Genomic DNA, 23,638 nt, shown 5'->3' on the forward strand with positions numbered 1-23,638 from the left:
AGTTTCACTTTGTCACCCTTGGTAGAGTGCTGTGTCATCACAGCTCACAGCAACCTCCAGCTCTGGGGCTTAGGCGATTCTCTTGCTCAGCCTCCCGAGTAGCTGGGACTACAGGTGCCCAGCACAACGTCCGGCTATTCTTTTGTTGCAGTTTGGCTGGGGCCGGGTTCAAACCTGCCATCCTCGGTATATGGTGCTGGCGCCCTACTCACTGAGCCACAGGCGCTGCCCCCCAAATCTGTGCTTTTTAACCAGAAATTTCAATATTCAACTTGTCTGCAGCCACAATAACACTGGCAAATACCTGTTTGTCTTCCAGTCATTTTGCAGGAGATGGTGGAAGTAGATGTTATAGAGGGGCATATTCTCAAGACTGTTCTTTCACAAAAAATCAAAACTCTTAACTGTAAATCAGAAGATTTAAGTAAATTATAAAATTTGCGTCTAACTTTCAATTTGTAGTAAAACACTGATTAAAAACTTTACATTGCGGGCGGCACCTGTGGCTCAGTCGGTAAGGCGCCGGCCCCATATACCGAGGGTGGAGGGTTCAAACCCAGCCCCGGCCAAACTGCAACCAAAAAATAGCTGGGCGTTGTGGCGGACGCCTGTAGTCCCAGCTACTCGGGAGGCTGAGGCAAGAGAATCGCTTAAGCCCAGGAGTTGGAGGTTGCTGTGAGCTGTGTGAGGCCACGGCACTCTACCGAGGGCCATAAAGTGAGACTCTGTCTCTACAAAAAAATTAAAAAAAAAAAACTTTACATTGCTTTTTCACAATAACCCAATTTATCAACATTATAGTCCAGAATTGCTTTTCAAACACTGGCTTCACGTGCTCCAACACGGGTCTATTCAACACTCACCATCATGAAGGGCCTTAATGAAGTTTTAACTAATCAAGCGCCATTCTTACGTATCTTGCTATATTCTGTCCCTCTTTTAATTATTAAGACTTTTCCTCTTTAAAAAAAGGTAACATTCTATCCTCCTTTTGGCTTAAATTTCATTTACATGCTACTGTCCTTGGATTTATAGATTTCATCAATGCTCCAAAACCCCATCTATGATTAGAAGTCTAAAATTAAAAAAGGAGTCAACAAATTATTCTGCAAAGGATCAAATGTAAATATTTTAGGCCTTGGGAACCAAATAGTCTGTCTAAACTATCCACCATTATAGTGAGAAAGCAGCCACAGACAAATGTAAATTATTAAGCGTGGTGTGTTCCAACAGAACTTGTTTACAAAAATAGGCAGCAGGCTAGATTTGTCCACAGGCCACATTGCTGACCCCTAATCTAGAATATCAACTAAGTAGAAAGTCTATGATAGTCTTACATCATTACTTAAAAGTTTACTACCACATGTCTCTGCCTTAATTTTTTAATAGATTATTTCACTTACTAATGATTAGTTTTGCTAATTTTACTAAATTATTTTCTATTTTTAAAATTTCACTTAGGTTCTCCCTAATACGTAACTATTTTTTCATAGTTCTGTATTTCATTTACTAAATGGAACTGTTTTTCCTCATTAATCTCCTTCCTAAAATTCATCATTTTTACACCTTTGACTTCTCTCCAATTTTTCTGTAAAGAGTAGAAATGTCAGCACTTCTCTGAATATTAAATGGTCCTATAAAATTCAAAAATAAAGCAAGCATTTATAGGTCCCCTTTTCCTCCATTAAAAATTGAAGTTGGTTTTAATAAAAATATCCTTTAAGATGCCCCCCAAAGATCCTCATCCTCCTGGAACAGTTTCCTCCTGCAATGAATCAGGGCTGGCCTGCCCTTATAAACAATAAAATTCAGCAGAAGTGACCCCCAGAACTCAGGTACTGCATCTTCTGGAGTCTCTTAGGTCTCTCACCCTGGACAAAGTGAATGGCCATGCCCTGAGTTATGGAGCCCTGTGGAGAAACCAACTACACAGCCCCAATCTGTCAGTCTCGTCACCACCGAGCTTGGAGGGATACCCACAAGTTGTGTGGGGGTTGGTCCCCTACCAGCCATGTGATCCTCCAGCCCTGGCTTTCAAGCTTGCAGAGAGTAAACCCCAGTATCACACAGAAACTACAATCTCATAAGAGACTCTGAGCCATAACCGCCCACACAAACAGCTCAAGAATTCCTGACTCCACAGGGACAGTTAATGATAACAGATGATTATTGCACTAAATTTTGGGGTGACTTGAGACAACAGAGTCTGTTTAAGTTAAATTTTGACTTGTGTGTAAGTGAATGTTTTGGTTGTTGGCAGCAGCGGCTGATAAAGTCATATGTACTGCAATAAGATTAGGGAAAGACTGATGTTAACCACAACCAGTTGGGTTGCATGGCAGTGACGGAGGCTGTGCTATGCGTTAAGCTGCCAGGGTATTTTCATTTCTACATAGTGACCCCATGGCCCACAGTTACATGCAAGAAACAGTCCTCACTTCACTTCCATTCTTGCTCATGTAAATCTCACCATCACAAAGGACACTATTTTTTAAACCTCGACCTGACCCATAACTTAGAGGATAGTAGATATTTATCCTCAAGGGCTACTTGCTACCAGTACTTTTCAACAATGAAAACAGAAGAGAAGGTACAAGTAGAAGGGGAAGAAAGTAGTATTTCATTTTACTTTAGTATAAAGAAATGTATTTTATGTGGGCAGTGGGTGACAGTCAAAAAAGCTGAGAACCAGTGATATAAAATACCATAACGTATTACACCCAAGGACATTATTTGGTCACCACACTATTCCAGTTCTTATCCATCTCATTCTCCTTTTCTGACTTATCTTCTGTCTACTCTTTATGTAGTTAGGCTTCATTGCTCATTTTTTTGTATTGATATTTTGAAATCCCTGTGGAAATTGGCTCTGGCCCAGTTGCTTTTTCTCTATCTCAGTTCTCCCAACAAGAGGGTTGAGAATAAGAAAGTCTCTTCTTAAGGACACATTTAAATATGTCTCATAAAAGTAAGACAAGCAGTAAGAGGAAGATCATACAGGGAACCTGCAACGACCCTGCAATCACCAAAATACATGGCTAAATGAACCATCTTTACTTCTCCAACATGCCAGAAACAATTCAGATGGAAGGCCTTGTAAGGACAGTCTTAGTATGTCCAAGCAATAATCGTATTTCCCACTAGATGGACTTTCATTCAGATTATTACTCATGCACGGTGCGTGAAACTTTTATGCAAGGACTACAGATGTAGTACGTATCTGGAGTGCAGATCGCCCAGCTTTCTCTTCTGTAGCACCTGGCACCATACTTGCCATTACATTGATAAATGAACAAATAACTACTTTTTAAAAAGTGTTTCGGGAATTGAAAGACGAAAAAAAAATATCCAACTGATAATTCATTCACTTATTTGCATTGCTTTTAAGAGAAAGGAAGTTTTCCTAGCTTTATCTATCAGTGAAAATATAATTACTAGTAAATACAGCTAAATCTTTTCTAAACCTTTCTTTTTTTTCCCCTAAAACTTTCTAACAATATAAATGAAGACTTCAAGATTACCTCAAAATAAAAAAGAAAAAACAAAAAGGTCAAAAGTCTCAGCTCTATTATGCCTGGATGTTTTCTATCAAAAAGGCACAGTGAAGCTTAAGAAAGGCTATGAAAAATGGCACTAAAAGAAGATATCAAGAGTAAGACTCAATTTCTAAAATACAAGCAGAAATGGGCAATCAACATGCTGTGACCAGATTTTCAACAATTAACAAGGAAATGGATTAACATATTTGGAAAAGCCCAGAAAAGAGAGTAATCAAAATGAGATCAAAAGAAGGGGGGCATTAAATCATAAAAAAGCTCTCACAAAAGGAAAATTTTGGCCATTCCCAAAAGAGCTTTTTTTCTCAGCAACACTCCCAATTTTTATTAATTTTTCAAAAGGCAGTTATTCATGTCAATATAATTTTAGTACAGTTATGTCATCCTAATCCTATCATTATTAAACAAGACTGAAGAATGTCTGTTTACTGGACTAAGTAGCATGACTATGTTGATACTTGTCAAATTCCACCCCACCTTTTGAGATGGAGGTCCCACTGTATTGCCCAGACTGAAGTATAGAGGTTACTCACAGGTGAGATTGCACAACTAACCAGCACAGGAGATCTGACCTGCTCGGTTTTCAACTTTGGTGGGTCCACCCTGGGAGGCAATCTGGTGTTCCCCTGCTCTTTGGAGGTCACTTTACTGATGCTGAACATAGTGTGGATGGCAGACTGACACAGTACACTACAGCCTGGAGTGCCTGGACTCAACTGAACCTCTCATCTCAGCCTCCAGAGAAGCCGAGACTATCAGCACACATCATTTATTTTCCTAACTCACTCCTGAGTTCCAGACTGGTTCACCAAACTGCCTGCTGGAATTCTCCGCTTGGTTTTCCCACAGCCATCTCAAACTTAATCTACCAAAAACTGATCTCTTCAATCCACAATTCCTCCCTGACTCCCTACCCTTCTCCCAAAAAGAACATACAATATTTCTCCATTGCAAAATATTGAACCCCTCAGCCAGATACATAAATCATAAAGCAAGAATCTATTCCTCTCCTCTAGCTCAGCAAATCCTGCATAGTTAACCTGCAACATCTTCAATTAGTCCACATTCCTCCATCTCTGCTGATCCTTCCTTCCATCCACCATCATTTCTCATTCGGACAAATGCAATAGCTTCTAAATTATTCCTAATTCTCGCACCACTTAATTCTTCACCCTGCAGCCAGAATAACGTAACATGCCACCTTAATGAGGTGTAACTTTAACAAATAATGTCAGCTTAACGAGGCTACAAAGTCCCATGCAGTGTGGCCCTTGCCCTTCCTGGGCCCTTCATGGCTGGGGGTTCCCACCTTGTTTGGACCACTAAACGGCAACTGGGTTCTTCCAGACACCGTGGATCTCTTCAGCCTAGAAGGTTCTTCCCTGGTAAATTAACTAAATATCTGTCTAGTCTCAGATTAAATATATTTAAATATACTTTATTTACCTGGATAGTAATTAGTTTAATGTCCATTTTCCCTCTACGCTGGGCAGCTGCAAAAATTCTGGCATAGTACCTACTTTTGTTCACCACCATGACCTCAGAAGCTATCAGAGACCTTAGTATATAATAAAAGCGCAAGAAACACTTATTCACTGGAAATATTTTCTTTTAAATTTACCTTACTTACCAGTATGTATACACTATGCCTTTGCACATAAATTATTAATGTAAATAAATGATTACAAAGTAAAATAAATGAATAAACTTGAAAAGGAATAGTGTCTAAATGAAATATATTCTACAGGAAAAATCTCAACACATAACGCATTATCAATCTATTCTTTTGCCTTTGGGGACTACAAGCTTATTAATATAGTAACTTCACCAATCAAATCTGCAAAATAAGACCCTGAGGATAAAATAAGCATTATGGGCTGGTATAGTTATTCACTGAAACATTTACACTAAGTTGGCCATTACTGGAAACATCAATAAAATTTCAGACCCAGGGACATCATTTTAAATATGATACATCTAAAATGATAGTGAAACCATTATATGAAAGACAAAGTAATGAAATTTTAATATTTTAAATTGTTTCTATCTTCCTATTTTTCTTTCTCATACATTTACAATACTGAAAATATCACTGGTTTATTTTCAAAGTGAACATACTAGGCTGAAAATAGATTTTATTTATGAAAAAATGTATTAGGACAGAATGGAAGAGAGGAAAATATCCATTTGGGGAGAAGGTAGTAGATTTTATCTTATTTGCGAAAAAAATGTTATTAAGACAGAATGGAAGAAAGAGAGGAAAATATCCATTTGGGAAAAGGTAGTAACAGAGAGGATTGGCAACCGTAACTTACTTACCTTTCTAATTTTATTTCAGTACCAATTTTCCTAATGTTAAAGTAAAATTCTGGGCCTACACATTTCTTTACTCTCAGCTCTATTTGTACCTGATCTTAATAATTTACCAATGTTCAAAAAATCTGCATATGTGTGAAGTGGCCACACTCTCCTTAGAACCCAGTCAACTTCATCTTTGTATTTATTTTTTATCATCACCTTGATGAGAACAGCAACTTCCTTAAAAGTAGAAGACCAAAAATGGTGCTCATGGCTTGAAGAATCACAGATATATAAGTAAAATCTTAGAAAAACAAGCACTAGTTTCTGTGAAGCCTGTCAGTCACCATTTACTAAGCATTCTCTTTGAAGTATTTCTCACTCTCGAGTGGCACAGAAACATAAATTGAAATAGATCACATTTTTAAAAAGTTGAAATGGCTTAGTTTCACTTTCTTAAAAATATCTTCCCATATGTTCCCTGAATTGGTTCTATGTAACAGGAAGGTAAAAAACTTGCTCATCTCTATAACCATCCATTTCCTACTGCTTTTAAGTGTTCAGATAGGGAACACTGAGGATTTACTTACACTCTTCCAAGGGAATGAAGAATTGAAAATAAGGTGAAGATACCCTGGTCTAATTTTTCAATCCCCACTTTCACTTTACAATACTTCTATTTGAAGATTACTGTGCTTATTGATAGGTGTTTATTTGTAAACACAGGGTTATGGTATGTACCCAGTTTCCCCGAAAATAAGACATCCTCCAAAAATAAGACCTACTTATAGGAAAGATAAGACGTCCCCTGAAAATAAGACCAAGCGCATCTTTCGGAGCACACCTTAAAATAAGATACTGTCTTATTTTCGGGGAAACAGGGTAGCAGCCAGCACACCAGGTGGTCCTCACTCACTTCCTAATAGTCAAACCATTCTATAGTTCCTTTCCACATTAAATAGATTCGACTTTCCCACCCAGCAGCATATCATGGTCACTGGAGCTTGACTTCCGAGGCCAGGACGTTGCAGAGTTCGTGGCTTCTCTTTGCTCTGTCTTGAATCACTCATTCCGGGTGAAGCCAAGCATAATGACCTGAGAACTGAGCTTGGAAGCAGAGTCTCAAGACCCAGTCCAACCTTCAGATGACCGCAATCCTGATTAACACCTTAACTACAATCTCCTAAGAGAATCTGAGCCAGAACTACCCAACTAAGTCATTTCCATAACTCCTGACTCACAAAAACTCTGAGATATTAAATGTTTACTCAGATACATTTTTCATCTATCACGCGCACAACCAAATTGAAGCCCAGTGGGTCCAAAAATTTTAGAAGATAGGAAAACCCTTTGGAACCCAAATCTGGAGTGCAAAAAGTCAGATCTAGACTTACCAAAAAGCACACTTTCAGAACTTCACAAGACCACATACCTGTTGACTATTGCTACTGAAGACCACAAAACTACCAGACAACGTAACCTTATAGTACTGATAAAAACAGTTACACGGAAGATCCTCATTACATGCTAGATGAATTAGCGATACTACTACTAGAATAAGCTGTGATGCCATGGGCGGTTAGATTCACAGGACATACACGCCTTTATAATAACTTATTTCCAACATTTCTTTTAACCACCAGAGGGCAGAATTGGTATGTTGTTCTTCCTCGACCTTCTGGCATTTAACATAATGCCAAAAGCACTTGGAATATAAATTCTGCACACATGGAGGGAGAAAGGAAGGATGCTTGTTAAAAGGTAGGAAAAGAGTAATTCTCACTACAATGCCCAACAGGGCTTTGTTTAAATGAAAGCTGAATTAGAATATAGGACTTTAAGGGACTGACACAAATTCATACATAAATGGTACTGTTTTAAAAAGGGAATAAAGAAAAAAACAGGCTGAGAACTTCAGACTAACTTCAAAAACATATGACCAGAGCACAGGGAATGTTGACTGGACTCAATTTCAATCTTTTCTTCCACCTACTAAGCAGAAATTTATTATTACTGTTCTATTAAATGTTTTCCATAGAAAAATGTTCTGCCATACTAAATTCAAGTTCATTCTCCGTTATCCACATGTGATTATAATCCAACTTTCTTATTCTATTTAATCAAAACAAGCATCACTGTGAACCTGTCAGGAACAACATCTACAGAAAATGTAGTGCCCAGAAAGAAATAACCACCTCTCTAGGGCCAACCGGATTAACTCAAACCTATTACCTGACCACAGACCTGACAATGTCCTCTGGGAAGACCTTATCCTACCAAGAACTTTTCAACTGCTCTGTTATTTATTCTTAATGATATCTTACAGCAGTTTACAGAATTATATTTTTAAACATTTTCCGTTAAACTTACTCCTAACAACAAAATTAGCAAAATCATTCTCCATTTTCTTCAAGTTACTTAACTTAGCTAGAGCCAGGGACGACTTTATATTGGTATTTTATGAGGCCTTCAGCAAATTATGTTGGTTTATGGTCTGATTTCTAGATCTAAGGTTTGTGGTTGGCAGATATATTTACAAGCCTACAGAGACAGATAACAAATAAAACGGAATCCCAGTATTTCAAAAAGGATATTCCTATGAGAGTGAAAAAGAGATAAATGGGTTAACTCTTGATTAATCTAAAAGATGTTCATAAACTATCCCACCCCTTCAATTACAATAAATAACAAGATGCTATGTTTATGTTTGTAATAAAAATCAAATTGTTTCAAGGATGGCCATTACTGAGTGGATTCAGGAATAGCTAGACCCAGAGACTCAAGCTAGACCCAAGACTCAAGATCAAGGTGTGCGTCTGGGTGTCTCCTGCTCTTCTCTTCTCTCATCCTTGGACTCTCTCTCTCTCTCTCATTTTTACCCCACGAGGACAGCTCTATGTTTACATCTGAACAGCTTCAAATTCAACAAAAAGCAATTCTCTTTTTACAGAGCTTAAGGGAAGTTCCAAGATCAAGTCTCACTGGCCCTGCATACATCAGATGAACATCCCTGCTTAATCACTGGGATCAGCAGGTGTGGAACAAAAATACTGACCAGGCCAAAGTAGAATCAAAAGGACTGAGAGTGAGCAAGGAGTTCTTCCCCAAGGAAAACATGGGTTACACTCTCGAATTCTCAGAACAAAGTGAGGATGAGCAGAACACAAAAGAAACGTATGTCATCTATGTCCATAGCCCTTCATCAGTTTCAAAAAGATCCTTCAATCCCCTTTCCAAAGAATCTGTGTAGAAAAGGTATAGCTGTAACATTTGCAAAATGTTGCTTACATCTAACCCTGCACCACGTTTCTCATATTTACTGATATCCTAATTAAATTCAGTACCTCACACCCTACGCCTCCACTGATAAGCTTCCACTGACTATTATATAATGATCACTTCTTGAAATACTGTGCTGTCCTCTTACTGTGGCTTCCAGGAAGGAGTCGCATTAGTTGGGTTCTATCCCTGAGTTTTAAAGGCATTCCCCAGCGTCTTCTCCAATTTTTCTATCCTATTCTATTTTATCTATCATTTCTATTCACATGACTCTCATATATTCATTTCCAGACTAAAAACGGTTTTAAAGATTTCATTCCCACATTTTTGAAAACCCAGTGTAGACCTCAAAACCTAGATGCCACACTCAATGTGCTTTAAACCATCATCATGTCTTCTCGCTAACAAAACCAGCCTTTCCTGACTCTCAGTCGTCTGAGAAATAATCGGATCACTTGTGCTGCAAGATTCAGCTCAGCACTGTATCAGTCTGAGGCACGTGCTCCCAGTGCCCCACCCCCGGGCCAGTACTCATCCCACCGCACAGTGATGGTGACTAACATGCACGACTCTTACACTACACTAGACACTCACTAAAAAGGACACAGCTGTATCTCACATCTGTATCCTGTATGCCAAGCACAAGTGGCTGGCACATGCAAAGTCCCCATGAGAGAGAAGGGAGGAAGGAGGGATTCACTTTCATAAAAGATCTATAATTTTCCCAGCTTAAAACATTTATTATTTGCTGAAAAGACTGTCAGCAAAAAACAGATTTGTTTGCTTTATTATCCAGTCTAAGCCTTGGTTGGTAAGGTCCAGGCAGTAAGACTGCTACCAAAATTTATAAAGTAAAAAGTCAGGGAATAGAATTAAATTAAAAATTTTAAAGTCAGTATTTCTTCTTTCTTTTTCTTAAGAATTCTCTGAGATTTTTTTTCTTTAAATAATAACGGTAGACACTGAACTCTAGGAAACTTTTTTCCCTTCAAGGGTCTAAAAACAACACTATCCATAGGCACACACCTGTGCTTTCTGAGGAGGCCTGAACAAGTCTTTCCTCCTAAGTATCAAGCATACCAGCTGCTGTCCCTTGAAACATCAAGAGATAGCCTCTTGGGACAGAGCAGACTGAAAATGACTAACTCAATCATTTTAACCCACAGCACATGCTTCTTAACAGTAACCCTCCTCACATTAAAGTATCTTTAATTCTTGTAAGCTGAATTTTGATTTGAAAAATTCACTGCTTAGTGGTTTCTGTGACAAAGAAATAAACATATTCTTTAATGTCCTACATTTCCTCATCTGTAAAATGGGAGTAACAGGTGTCTCACAGGGTAGTTGACAAGAATAATTAAGTAAATATGTAGCGAAAGCATCTAAAGCAGAGCTTCTCAACCTGTGGGTTGCAACCCACAGGAACTGTATTAAAGGCTTGCAGCATTAGAAAGGTTGAGAACCACTCATCTAAAGCACAGTGAGTGCTCATAAGAAAGGATGCGACTAGAGTAGCTCTCTGATATAAAGGAAACTAAGGTTTGCTGGCTTCACTAAACTGACACCTAAACTGTCACTTGGTGACTACTTTAGGGAGGTAATATTCTTTCTCATGACTCCTAATGTTATATACAATTTTAAACAAACACTTTGATCCATCCTTCCTGTTCTTCCCTCTTTTAGTCTCCTTTAAGTCAGTAAGTTTTAATGATTCTTATTTTCATTAGTAGTTGTTAAACTTTATTTATTTATTGAGTCAGAGTCTCAAGTTGTCACACTTGGTAGAGTGCTGTGGCATCACAGCTCACAGCAACCTCCCACTCCTGGGCTTAGGCAATTCTCTTGCTTCAGCCTCCCAAGTAGCTGGGACTACAGTCGCCCGCCACAATGCCCGGCTGTGTTTTGGTTGTAGTTGTCATTGTTGTTTGGCGGGCCTGGGCTGGATTCGAACCCACCAGCTCTGGTGTATATGGCTGGAGCCTTAGCCACTTGAGCTACAGGCACCGAGCCAGTAATTTTTAAACTTTAATAAGCAACAGTTCTGTTTTATCACTGTTCAGAAACTTAACTTTCAAAATAGTTATAGCTTTCTTTTCTGTGACAAAATTACAACAGCTTTGTTTTATGAGCCCTTTAAAATAAACCAACTTCATTGCCTTTGGTTTTCTTAAAATTGTTCACATTGACCCCAAATAGTTACAGCCTGTGTTGTTTCTGTACGTACAACTTTAGAAATTTACCCTACTCAATCTAGCCTTTGACAGCCATCACTACAAATTATAAAACCTGGCTTATTTCTGATATTTTACTTACACTTGTTGGATAGTAGTATCTGTATTTATTTTTTGTTTCTATGCATCAAGACAAAAATGCTCCTGGTATTTTATTTTCTATTACTTCTGAACGATCCTGATGACAATAATGCAAGGCAACATTAATTCAATGCAAAGCCAGAGTCAGAAATTTGATAGGGAGGAAGACAAGGGGCTACTCAATGCCACTTACCATGGACAAACTGAGTGCTCGAATAAGTTAGAAGCAAATCCCAACTTCCATTATTAACCGTACAAAAAATTACAAATCATATGCACATTCATTTCCTTTACAATTACCTTGTTCTAAATAAATTTTGTCATTTGCTTTAAAGTTTCCATATATAAATTCTTTGCAAGAAACACATTTTTCATTTTGAGAAGGATTAATGGAAAATATCAATCTATAAGACTATAGCACAATCAAAACATTTAAAATGTCAAAACTATTTGCTTCACTGGCAATAATAAAAGAAAGTAAGTAACAGCTTGGATAAGGAAAAACAAATTTGCTTCACAACTCAAACTCTAGAAAAGTAAAGAAAAAGTGCCCTCATCTGGCCAAACAAAAAACTTAAAATTTTAGGTGAATGTATTAACTCCTGTTCAAGGGTAATTTTAAGTACTTCTAAAAAATATAGTGTAATTTAAATTGGTAATTATTTACATTTTTCGACTGACATCCCTGCCATCCAGACCCAGTAGATCCCTGAATAAAACAAATACTTTTCAGCAGCTACAATCAAAATGTTAGGGATGAGTAATACCCATTGTTAGCAGTAATATGGATGATGACAATACTAGGAAGTATTAGAAATCACTAAAATATTAGCTTTTGCTGAGCACTGAGTGAAAGGCAGGCTACAACCTCTCTCCCAGGCCCCCCAAAGTCCGTGCTCTAATCCCCAGAAGCTTTGTCTATGTTATAGGGCAAAAGAGACTCTGCACATGTGTTTAGATTAAAATACAGAGATGAGGGCGGCGCCTGTGGCTCAGTCGGTAAGGCGCCGGCCCCATATACCGAGGGTGGCGGGTTCAAACCCGGCCCCGGCCGAACTGCAACCAAAAAATAGCCGGGCGTTGTGGCGGGCGCCTGTAGTCCCAGCTACTTGGGAGGCTGAGGCAAGAGAATCGCTTAAGCCCAGGAGTTGGAGGTTGCTGTGAGCTGTGTGAGGCCACGGCACTCTACCGAGGGCCATGGAGTGAGACTCTGTCTCTACAAAAAAAAAAAAAAAAAAAAAAAAATACAGAGATGAAATGAGATTATTGTGTATTATCTGTGTGCTCCATTATAATCACAGGGGCCCTCAAAAGTGGAAGAGGGAGGAGAGAGGCAGAAGGAGCCAGAGGGAGATGTGCTTATGGAAGGAGGGTTGGACAGACACACACACTGGCTTCAAAGACGGAGAGAGGAGACCACAAACCAAAACAGGAGCACCTTCTAGGAAAGGCAAGGAAATGGAGTCTGCCCAGAAACTCTGGAAAGGAACACAGCCTGGCTAGCACTTTGATAGTCCTGTGAGATGTGGGTTAGACTTGTAACTTACAAAAATGTAAGATAATTGATCAGTGTTGTTGTTTTCAGCCACAAAGTTTGGGTAATTTTCACTGATAGGTACTACTGTTTCTACCTTACCTAGAAGAAAGCAAAGACTTGAACAGAGAGATCAAGTTAACTAGCTACGATCACACAGCTAGTTAAACGTCCATCCGATGTGTGATGCCCACGCCCTAGGTCCCCGCTGCACTGAGTCTGATGTACACGCCTGACACTAGTGACTTCTCAGTGCAGGTGAGCTGCTCATCTCTCCTGCTCCTACTCCCACTGAGATCTTCCTTCTCATTATATGACAACATTTTCCTCCTATCTTTCCCTGTTTGAGTGTCCATGGTGGAGCAGGCACAAATCATCTTGCACACAAATACTGTTCTAACTCACCTCAGGTCATGTAAGTACCATTAGAAAGCTTTCAACAGCTCCTCATTACACAGTCAAGTAAAACCCAAGTTCCTTTAGGAATCTGACCTCCTCAGAAGAAACCCATCTTATCTTACCATCTTCCACCGCAGATTCCACATCCTACAAAAGTACTCATCAGCCCCAAATATATTCTGTGGCTGTCCCACTCAGTGAGGTGTGGTGGAGGGTAGGCAGGTGGCAAGAAGTGGCTAAGGGCAGACAGTGGGAACAGGATTGGAGCTAGGAACCATTCCCCAGTGATATCAGTAACATATACAGTAAGGAGCTCGTTAAGTGGCCTTTAACTGACCTGGTGACCACTGCCATCTGATAAGCATAGCATGGGTGGAGTTTTCAAGAAGAATTCCAGGAGGACCCACGCTTAGTAAAGAGACGGTTGTACAACCTAACCTGCTATGTATTGTTACATAACCCCAACCTGTCAATCACCCCAAAGGCGGGAAAGGCAGGGCAAACTAGTGAGCATATAAAGACAGGGAGTGTTCAGACTCTGGGTTCTTTCTCCACTCATGGCAAAGGACCCCTCCGTGTCTCTGAGATGTGGAAAAAATGTTACATGTGATCACTCTGCCATCAGCTCAACTCAGTACCAGCACTCATTCTTGACACTGGGAACCCAGGGGACCAGAGAACATCCAGACAGACCTAACAACTTCACCTCCTTTGTTGTCTTAGGATACTCACCCTTGTGAAAGCTGACTACACAAACTGGGTCATTCTTGTCATACCCAACTAAGTCAAAGGGCCAGGAGAAAAGCACTCAGAGCACACACAGCACCTGCTCCAAAAATTAAGTTGTCCACAAGCCCAGGTGCCACACTGGCCTGCCACAACTCTAAGACCGGCTATCCACTACCTTCTCTTACCAACTAGAGCCTGTCAGCACACTTCTTTTTTTTTTTTTTTCTAGTGCCAATGAGCTTTCTTTCAAAATAATACATGATGTTTCTCTTTCTAACAAAACTCCCAGCTTTCTTCTCTCTGTGCTTCAGACGTTCTGAAGGCTACTCGGACTGTGTATATGCCACATGTAATTCTTACTTCGCAAAATAAAATGTTAGAGATTCACCTTTATATTTTATTTTGGCATCTAAAATGTGTCTATCAAAAATCATATCCAACCCTTAGAAACAGCACACACACTAGCCACAAAACCTTACAGAATTGTGTTCACACCACTCAGTAGTCCCTGCCTCCTCCAGCCTCATTTGGCTTCAGGTACTAAAGAAGTTAGGCCAAAAGAGATGGTATTTCACTTAGGGCATCACAGCTCACAGCAACCTCCAGCTCCTGGGCTCAAGCGTTCTCCTGCCTCTGCCTCCCAAGTAGCTGGGACCACAGGCACCCGCCACAACGCCCAGCTATTTTTTGGTTGCAGCCATCATTGTTGTTTGGCGGGCCCAGGCTGGATTTGAACCCGCCAGCTCAGGGGTATGTGGCTGGTGCCTTAGCCACTTGAGCCATAGGTGCCAACCAAGGTTTTTTTTTAAACCTGGACTTTTAGGTTAGTCATCCTGGGTTCAAATCTTAGCTCTACCACTTCTTTGCTTCGTGATATACAGAGCTTATTTCTCCAGCCCAAATTTTCTTATGGGAAAAGTAAGAGTATTCTGCGTGCAGGGTGGTTTCCAGGGTTGAATATATGCACATATGCAGCTGGCAGAGGGCAGCTAGCACACAGACTCCATTTTTACTGCAGTACCCTCAAACAGTGGCTTGTTCCCTCAATCTCAGTCCACCTGCCTGGTCACAAATGATCTGTCTAATCATTACATTCCCTCCCCCCAGAAGATGATCTTGTGACCCATTCTATACTGCCAAGCTATACCCCTATTTCCATCAGAGGTACCCTCCAACTCCCAACCCCTGGTACTGCATCACAGGGATCACTATGAATCAGCACTACCTTTCACCATCTTTTCCCTTCTCCCTTTTAATCCATCCCTTGACTTCCATATCACACTTTTAACATATTTTCTTAAGCACCAATTCAGAATATCCATTTAGATACTGTGACTTTATTAAACTACTCACTGTAAGGACTAGCTCTGCAGATGAGTTAACCTTTCTAGCACTGGCTTTTCCAGCAGATCCTTCTTCCTATTACTGCAACAATGAAAAAGGTCAACAAAAAAACCAAAATCAGATACTAGTAAATAATTAGTACATAACTTTTAAAAAAGGTCAACGTACTGTTATTGTTACTGGTATATATCTTATTCCCCTACACAATTATAAGTGTCTTGAGAGCAAGGACTATGCAGCAATAATCATCTTTGAGTTCCCCTAGATCTAAACACATAATCTTTAATTTTATTTTTGATTGAGACAATGAATGAATAGAGTTCAACTGACTGGAGTCAAATTACACCAATCAGCATTGCCTTACTTTAATTACCTAAGATGAACAAACTAATCTGCTTTTCAAAGAGTTTTTTAAAATATCAAAATAACAACCAAAATATCCTCATTAATGCTTCTCAGTAACACCTTTCATTATACTGAGTTAGAGGAAGGATAACCCTTCAGCTTCCTTATTTCAATTACACTATTTTGTAGAAATATTAAAGAATTAAAATTGATTTAATAATTACTGTAAGATTATTAGAAGATTTTTACACTAGTTGGCTCATCATATTCTTTCAACTACCTGCCTATTCCATGTAAAACACAAAAAATTTTCCAATAGTGGTTCTGAACCCTGACTGTGCATGGCATCACCCTCAGACTCCACACCAGCCGTCTAGCTTAGTTGGTCTCAGCTTGAGTGTTACTGCTGATGGGTTTTTTAGGAGGTATAGGTAAACATAAAGCACAGTTTGAGGAACCAGTTTTGGAATCTAATTTAAGGGAAAACACTATATATTTCAAATTGATATATTTCCATAATGTGTATTTTTTATATAATCATTTAAGTTCTAAACTCACATAACCAACATATTTTTAAACCATCTTTGTAAATAACTGCAACAATCACTGTCAATTTTTTTGGGGGGGGCAAATAATCGGTCTTTGAAAATAACTGCAACAATCACTGTCAATTTTTTTGGGGGGGCAAATAATTGGTCCTCACATTGGTGAATTTCTGCAACATATTTTCAGATGTAAAATTCTTTATGTATCAGAAGTAATAACACAACGTACATTAAACATTAAATATGTTTAATCCTTGGTGCTGACAAAATTGTTCCCTGATTGTTGCTAGTTTAAAACTCACTTTGTGGATTAGTCTACAAAACAAACTTACCTGTACTTTATTATTTTTCCTGGTTAGTACCCCAGGTTTCATATGCCTCCGCCTTGAAAACGACCGACTCCCCTCAAGGGCTGATGGAAGAGCTTTCTGCTGGCCTTGCAAAACAGTCTTGAGAATAAAAATGTCCTTGATAACCCTCAGATGACCTAGTCTTTCAAAGTTAAAAAACTGAAATCCCAAAGGCGACTTAAAGTGTATATTCAGTTGTTAATCCCTTTTGGGACTCAAATTAGCAGACACACACGACAAATCTCAAAGCTGACAGTTTGAAATTTGCTTACTACCTCTGGTACTTCACACTCTAAAAAATGTCATTGGTCAAGGCATAACACTAAGGCATAAACAAAGTACAACAATAACTTGGGGAGGACCAGAACTGAAAGACTTTTCATGGAAATTTATCACGTTTCACCCTACCCCACTCTGATTAAAGTCACTATATGGAATCCTTACAAATAAGAGGCTAACTCTGAACTCCCCTGAAAATTAACTTCCCTATGACTGCTCTGACAAGCCCACCTTTCCTCTATATGCCAGTAGAAAACCTAGGTTCTAAAAATTTATATTTAACTAACAATTCATTCTTTCGTTCTACTGTTTCTCAGGTTCCCTTCCAGTCTTTACCAATATGCATAAATTCACAAAATTCAGATCAGGGTGCATTGTAATTGTTTCTTCTTGTTCAAAATAAATAATACACACTGTTAAACAGAGGCCCTAACTATAATACAAGGGTCAGTATGAAAGTTTTGAGACAGACTGTGTTATGGTCCGTTATTTCACTTCCAAGGAACAGTGGACAGGCAGCATCATTTCTGATCACCTTTCTGATTGACACGTGTTAAGTGTCAACTTGCTGGGCTTACTGGTGCAGCGGGGAGGGCTTCATTTGTTTCCCTCTGTGCAGATTTTACATTTCTTGATTTCTATATATCTCAAAACTTATAATGACCATGTATATGGGATCAAAAACAGAATAAAATAGCATTCAGCAAGTTACATAAAACAGTCAATTTCATATTTTATAAAACTGCATCTGAAAAGTTAATTTCTTAGCACAAAGGAATTAAATGCCTTGCTTAAAAATCTAATATGAGTCATAAAAATAACTCAAAGAGACATTGTGAGTCAGCAATTAAAATATAACACAAACATAAGATTTCTCCTTCAGGGACAAGAGTGCTCACCACCACACCAGGGAACCCTCTGGTTGCTCCTCCTACATCTTAATTGTTTGGTTTCTACTTCCAAACAGAATAAACCAACTAAGATATACATTAATTTCTCAATTTCGACAAATTAGAGTAACATATATTAAAGCACAACACCACTCACTATAATTCTACCTTTCTTTTTTTTCTTTTTTAACTTATTTTTATTTATTTATTTTTGTTTGGGATTCATTGAGGGCACAAAGAATTAGGTTACACTGATTGCATTTGTTAGGTAAATTCCCTCTTATAATTGTGTCCTGCCGTACACCATGACCCTCCTAATCCCCTTTTCTCTCCTCTCCCCACTCCCTCATTACCCTACCCCCCACCATGTATTAGCCCATCTACTTTCTTCATATTAGAATTGAGTACATTGGATTCTTGTTTCTCCATTCTTGTGAGGCTTTACTAAGAAGAATGTGTTCCACCTCCATCCAGGTTAATACAAAAGATGTAAAGTCTCCATCTCTTTTAATGGCTGAATAGTATTCCATGGCATACATATACTACAGCTCGTTAATCCTTTCCTGGGTTGGTGGGCTTGTTTCCACAATTTGGCAATTGTAAATTGAGCTGCGATAAACAGTCTAGTGAAAATTTCCGTATGATAAAAAGATTTTTTCTTCTGGGTAGATGCCCAGTAATGAGATTACAGGATCAAAGGAGAGGTATAATTTGAGTTCTTGGAGGATTCTCCCTGCTTCCTTCTAAAAAGGTTGTATTAGTTTGCAGTCCCAGCAATGTAGAAGTGTTCCCTTCTCTCTACATCCACACCAGCATGTGCAGCTTTGAGATTTTGTGATGTGGGACATTCTCACTGAGTTAGGTGGTATCTCAGGGTGGTTCTGATTTCCATTTCTCTGATGATTAGGGACAATGAGCATTTTTTCATGTTTGTTAGCCATTTGACTTCTTTAGACATCTCTCTTGCCTAGGGACATAAGGGAGTGTTGGCTCTTTTTTTTGTTGATTAATTTGAGTTCTCTGTAGATCCTAGTTATCAAGTTTTTGTCCGATTCCTAATATGCAAATATATTTTCTCATTCTGAAAGCTATTTGCTTTGGTTTTTTTTTTTTTAGTTTTAAAGAAAGCAATTCACAGACATTACATTTTTGCCCATAACTCCTTTGTAAGAGATGAGGAAACGAAGGCCCAGTGAAGCAGACTAATGACACACAGAAAGGGATGAAGACCTAAGTCAAGTCTCAGTGAGAGATGCCACTTTCTGCCCAGCTACCATCTATCAAACAGAAAAACCCAGGACCTTCACTAAACAGACGGGAGCAGGCTCCAAAAGCTACTGACTACTATCATTCTACTCTTGAGTATCATAATATCCTAATTTATTTCATCATAAATGATTTTGTAACTTCAGTGATGAAAATTAAGAATACACACTTGGAAAACATGGTTAGGAATCTTACTACATGCCCCACTTCATGTAGCCCCACGGCTGCACCTATGTCTTCGGCTCCTGATTTCCTTTCTTTTTAATAAATGATCGTCCTAGTAGGGATCAGTAATCCTGGAACATGCTACTGCCTTTAACTAATAAGAGATGGTATGTTCACTTTCAAAACTGGGGCTCACATACTGAACTAAGTAATCATCTGTTTCTGGGCTGAATGATGCCACAAGTAGCTAGGAACCTAGAATGCTGCATGTTCAATGCTATGGTTCAACACGGTATAGCCAATCACTAATCGATGTTATTCCCGACAAAAGTCTGCCCACTTCTTATTTTGGCCTCACCTTTTAAAAACTGCTTGTAAAAGAGACCTTCCTATGGTAATTTGGAAGTGTTTTTCCGGCAGCTGTCCTCATCTTGGCTCAAGAGAACACATTAAAATTTTATTTCATGCCTCAGTGTCTTCCTTTACGTTGACATGGGAACTGCCACTTGGGCATGCCGGAGATGCATCAGGCTGCAAGTCTGCTCTTGGTGTGCTTTCAAATCGTGATTGTGGATCATGAAGCACTATTACCAGAGGAACTCAAACTCCTTCCTGAGGGACAGCATGGCACTGTGAGTGTGCTGATGTGTTGGAGTGGGTATTGACTCACTGTTCCAAAACAAAGGTCACCTTCAGGACAACTGTTTAGCTTCTCCTACCCTTACTTTCCTCATGTATCTAATACAGTGTCTTATGCCTTACAGGTTTTTTAAGTGAGGATAAGAAATAGGCTGCTGCTCACATACACTCAAACAGCATTATTTTGTAACCACTGGGACCATTCCATATTGCATTTTCGTTCACTCAACACATTAATTAGCGTATCTTTTTATTTTTTTTTTAGTGCATCTTTTTATAAGTAACTTCATCACACCTAGGTTCAACATTTTTTAAAGCTATATAAATAGTTAATAATGCCTTGTATTCCTGAAAACTGCTGAGCAAAGATTTTAAGTGTTCTCACTATAAAAAAAGGTAAATATGTGAGGTAATATATGTTAATTAGTTTGACGTAGCCATTCCACAACATACACATATTTTAAAACATCATGTTGTACGTGACAAGTAAATTCAATTATTATCAATTGTATACATAAAGTTAACAAACACACCTTATGTCTCAAAATGAGAAGGTGACTGCCTCTTCAGTTCTGCTGACACCTAAGTTTATACCAAGGAGAACCTCAGTTAGGTACAAGACTTCATATTTTGCAACATTTGCTAATCTTCTCTCTTAGTAAGACAAGAGCCTGAGACACCATTCCCCCAAAAGTTCAATAATACGCTATCTTATCTCAAAAGTCAATTGCTAGCCATTTATATTTTATTCATTTTCTATTGTAAAGGGTTTTTTTTTTTTTTTAAGAAATGGGGTCTTACTATTTTGCCCAGGCTGGAGTGCAGTGGTATAATCACGGCTCCCTACAACCTTGAACTCCAGGGCTCAAGTGATCCTCCTATCTCAGACTACCCAATAGCTAAAACTACAAGCACAGGCTACCATGCCTGGCTAAATTTTAAATTTTTTGTAGAGATGGGGTCTCACAGTGTTGCCCAGGTTGGTCACAAACTCCTGGCCTGAACCAATCCTCTCCTGTTGGCCTCCCAAACTGCTGGGATTATATGTATGAGGTACCATACCCAGCTTATTAAAAAGATTTTTCAATTGAATGTCCTTAACAGCTAGACCCAGAAATGGAATTATAGAATTAAATAATTTGATTACCTTTACCCTTGGGGTATAGAGTACAAGAGAGGTTAGAATCCTATTGATTTTGGAACTTTACTGGCTGAATCTCAATATACTTTAATTGAATATTGGTACTGCATGTTTCTTAAGAAAAACTAAATTATAAAGAAATCATAAACAAGGTTTATTCTGAGATGCAGTCTCGTTCTGTCACCCAAGTTAGAGTGCCACGGCCTCAGCCTAGCTCACAGCAAGCTCAAATTTCTGTGCTCAAGTAATCTTCCTGCTTCAGCCTCCCAAGCAGCTGAGACTGTAGGTGCGCACAAGGTGGGCATCACCATGCTGGGCTAATTTTCTACTTTTACAAGTTTTGTAAAATCATTTGAAAATAAGGGCAAGACTTTCTCAGCTTTAACTTTCTCAGCTCAAACAAAATGGTTTTAACATTGCACACACCTTATTGTTCAAAATTTTTTAAACAGAAGTAACACATGTGTGTAATATATACACCATAACCCCTCCCAACAATATACAGAAGATTTACACTGAAAAGAAAAATTCCTCTGCTCCATCCTGGATATTTCTCATCAAAACTCAACAAAGCCCAGAAGTAATTCATGCTAGCATTTTCATTTGTATACTACCAAAATTTTTCAGTAGAAAAGCATAAATATATACCTTTATTAATATACAAACTGCTTTAGAACTTGTTTTCTCCTAATAAATTTCTGGACTACAGCACATACAGATCTAGTGTTACATATATTCTACACTTTATATAACTAGTTCGTTACTTTTGTCTATTTTTTACCAGTTTACATTCCTATCAGCAGTAAAAGAGAGTGGTTATTTTCCTGTGCCTTTACTAACATGGGGTATTCCCATACTAAAATCTTTGCCAATCTGATAGGTGAAAAAGATACCTCATTCTAGTTGGCTTGTTTAAAATTTTGCCGTTTTTTTGTGTTTCCTTTAGTCTGACTTTCACTGTTCCCATCTTTTTATCCACATTTTCTATTAGCTTACTCATTATTTTCTTACTGGGAATCAAATATTTTAAAATGCTACATATTTAAGTAATTCTGAAGGACTGTAGTTTCCTTGAGTTTTATGAATTACTTGTTTATTAAATTACTCCTGTCCAAATTCAACGAGGTTGGCATGGGTAGATTTACTTTTAAATGCATTAAGCCTACCATACACATAAAAATACAACCAAGCGGCACTCTAGTGTGGAAAGAGCTACAAGGACACTGCATCATTGAGGCAATAAAAAGGCCCACATCGACATAGGCTCTGCCACCGTAAGTGGAATAAGCCAGGTAACATTCTGGCCCTCAAAGTATCAGCTCCAAATAAAAACACTTGGGCAGAATGGCCCTTAAGACTTCTGTGTATAAATCCCATTCAGTCTAAGAGGTTGCAACATTTTTATTGGGACCATGAAACACTTATAGGACAAAATGAAATAATCTGATCATCATGAAGTAAAAAAAAAAAAAATAACAAATGTAATCAGATTTAAATTTATTTGTTAAAAATAAAACTCATAGGCTTGGTGCCTGTGGCTCAAGCAGCTAAGGTGCCAGCCACATACAACGGAGTTGGCAAGTTCGAATCCAGCCAGGGCCCGCCAAACAACGAGAACTACAACCAAAAAAAATAGCTGGGCATTGCGGTGGGTGCTGGTAATCTCAGCTACCGGGGAGGCTGAGGCAAGAGAATCACTTAAGCCCAGGAGTTGGAGGTTGCTGTGAGCTCTGATGCCACAGAACTCTACCAAGGGGGACAGCTTGAGACTCTGTCTCAAAAATAAATAAATAAAACTCACATCTAAACAAGACTAATAACATAATATCCATGAAAATTTGATTTTTAAGTCCTCAATATATTAGGAACTCGGGAAAAGGTACACATATCCCAAATATACTAACTTAGTACCTTCACTGTGACTTTCTGATAATTATTTTAAAAGTACTTTCGCAGGAACAAACAACAAAACAATAAACTGATTTAAGAGCCCGTGGCTATTAAAAGTTCCTTGTTGCCAGAACAGTATCATGCCCCTTCTGGGCATTTTACGTTGTTTTAATTTTTCAACTCTTGTGATAAATGAGGTATTTCTTAAAATACAATTAAGACTTGAAGTTGCATTTCATATCTCTACTCATGAAATTATTAAAAATAAATCACTTTTCTTCCATATGAAGAATTATTTCTGGGTTACAATGCCCATGCTTATTCATTTTACAGTTTTAAAAACTATGTTTAAGAAAAAATTATTTCAAACACAAATTTTATGTAGGTGGAAAATCATTGCTATAGCAACGGTAGCTTCAGTCTACGAGAATTGAATGGTAAAAAACCCCCATTACAAACACTTAGAAGAACTTAATATTTAATATGTGAGGGCACAGGATAGTAGCACCTATTACCACTGTTATCATAAGCCATCGATCTAAATACTATCATCCCAAGGAGACATGGCCAAACTCAGCCTTAGAGGATAAAAATACCATGTCTTTAAATGATACAGTCAATTACAATGAATCAAACATGACACTTTAGGCTGTCCCCAGGCTGTTATTTCTCCTCT

At 38.5% G+C, this 23,638-nt stretch overlaps 1 protein-coding gene across 25 annotated transcripts in view; it reads right to left on the reverse strand.

Moving 5' to 3' along the window:
* Window positions 1-23,638, reverse strand: part of PLEKHA5 (pleckstrin homology domain containing A5) — a 254,799-nt gene that overhangs the window by 173,129 nt on the left and 58,032 nt on the right. The window contains exon 4 of one of the 25 annotated variants that reach the window (XM_053558127.1): window positions 15,462-15,533. The exons of 23 other annotated variants lie outside the window; for them this stretch is intronic. In XM_053558127.1, coding sequence (XP_053414102.1) covers window positions 15,470-15,533 — 64 coding nt within the window. In that variant the 3' untranslated portion in view covers window positions 15,462-15,469. Of the gene's footprint in view, window positions 1-15,461; window positions 15,534-20,464; window positions 20,514-23,638 lie in introns of those variants that run through there. One more of the 25 variants, XM_053558128.1, reaches the window with a different exon arrangement.

Source organism: Nycticebus coucang, chromosome 12 (genome assembly GCF_027406575.1).
Source record: "Nycticebus coucang isolate mNycCou1 chromosome 12, mNycCou1.pri, whole genome shotgun sequence".
Lineage (NCBI taxonomy): Eukaryota > Metazoa > Chordata > Mammalia > Primates > Lorisidae > Nycticebus > Nycticebus coucang.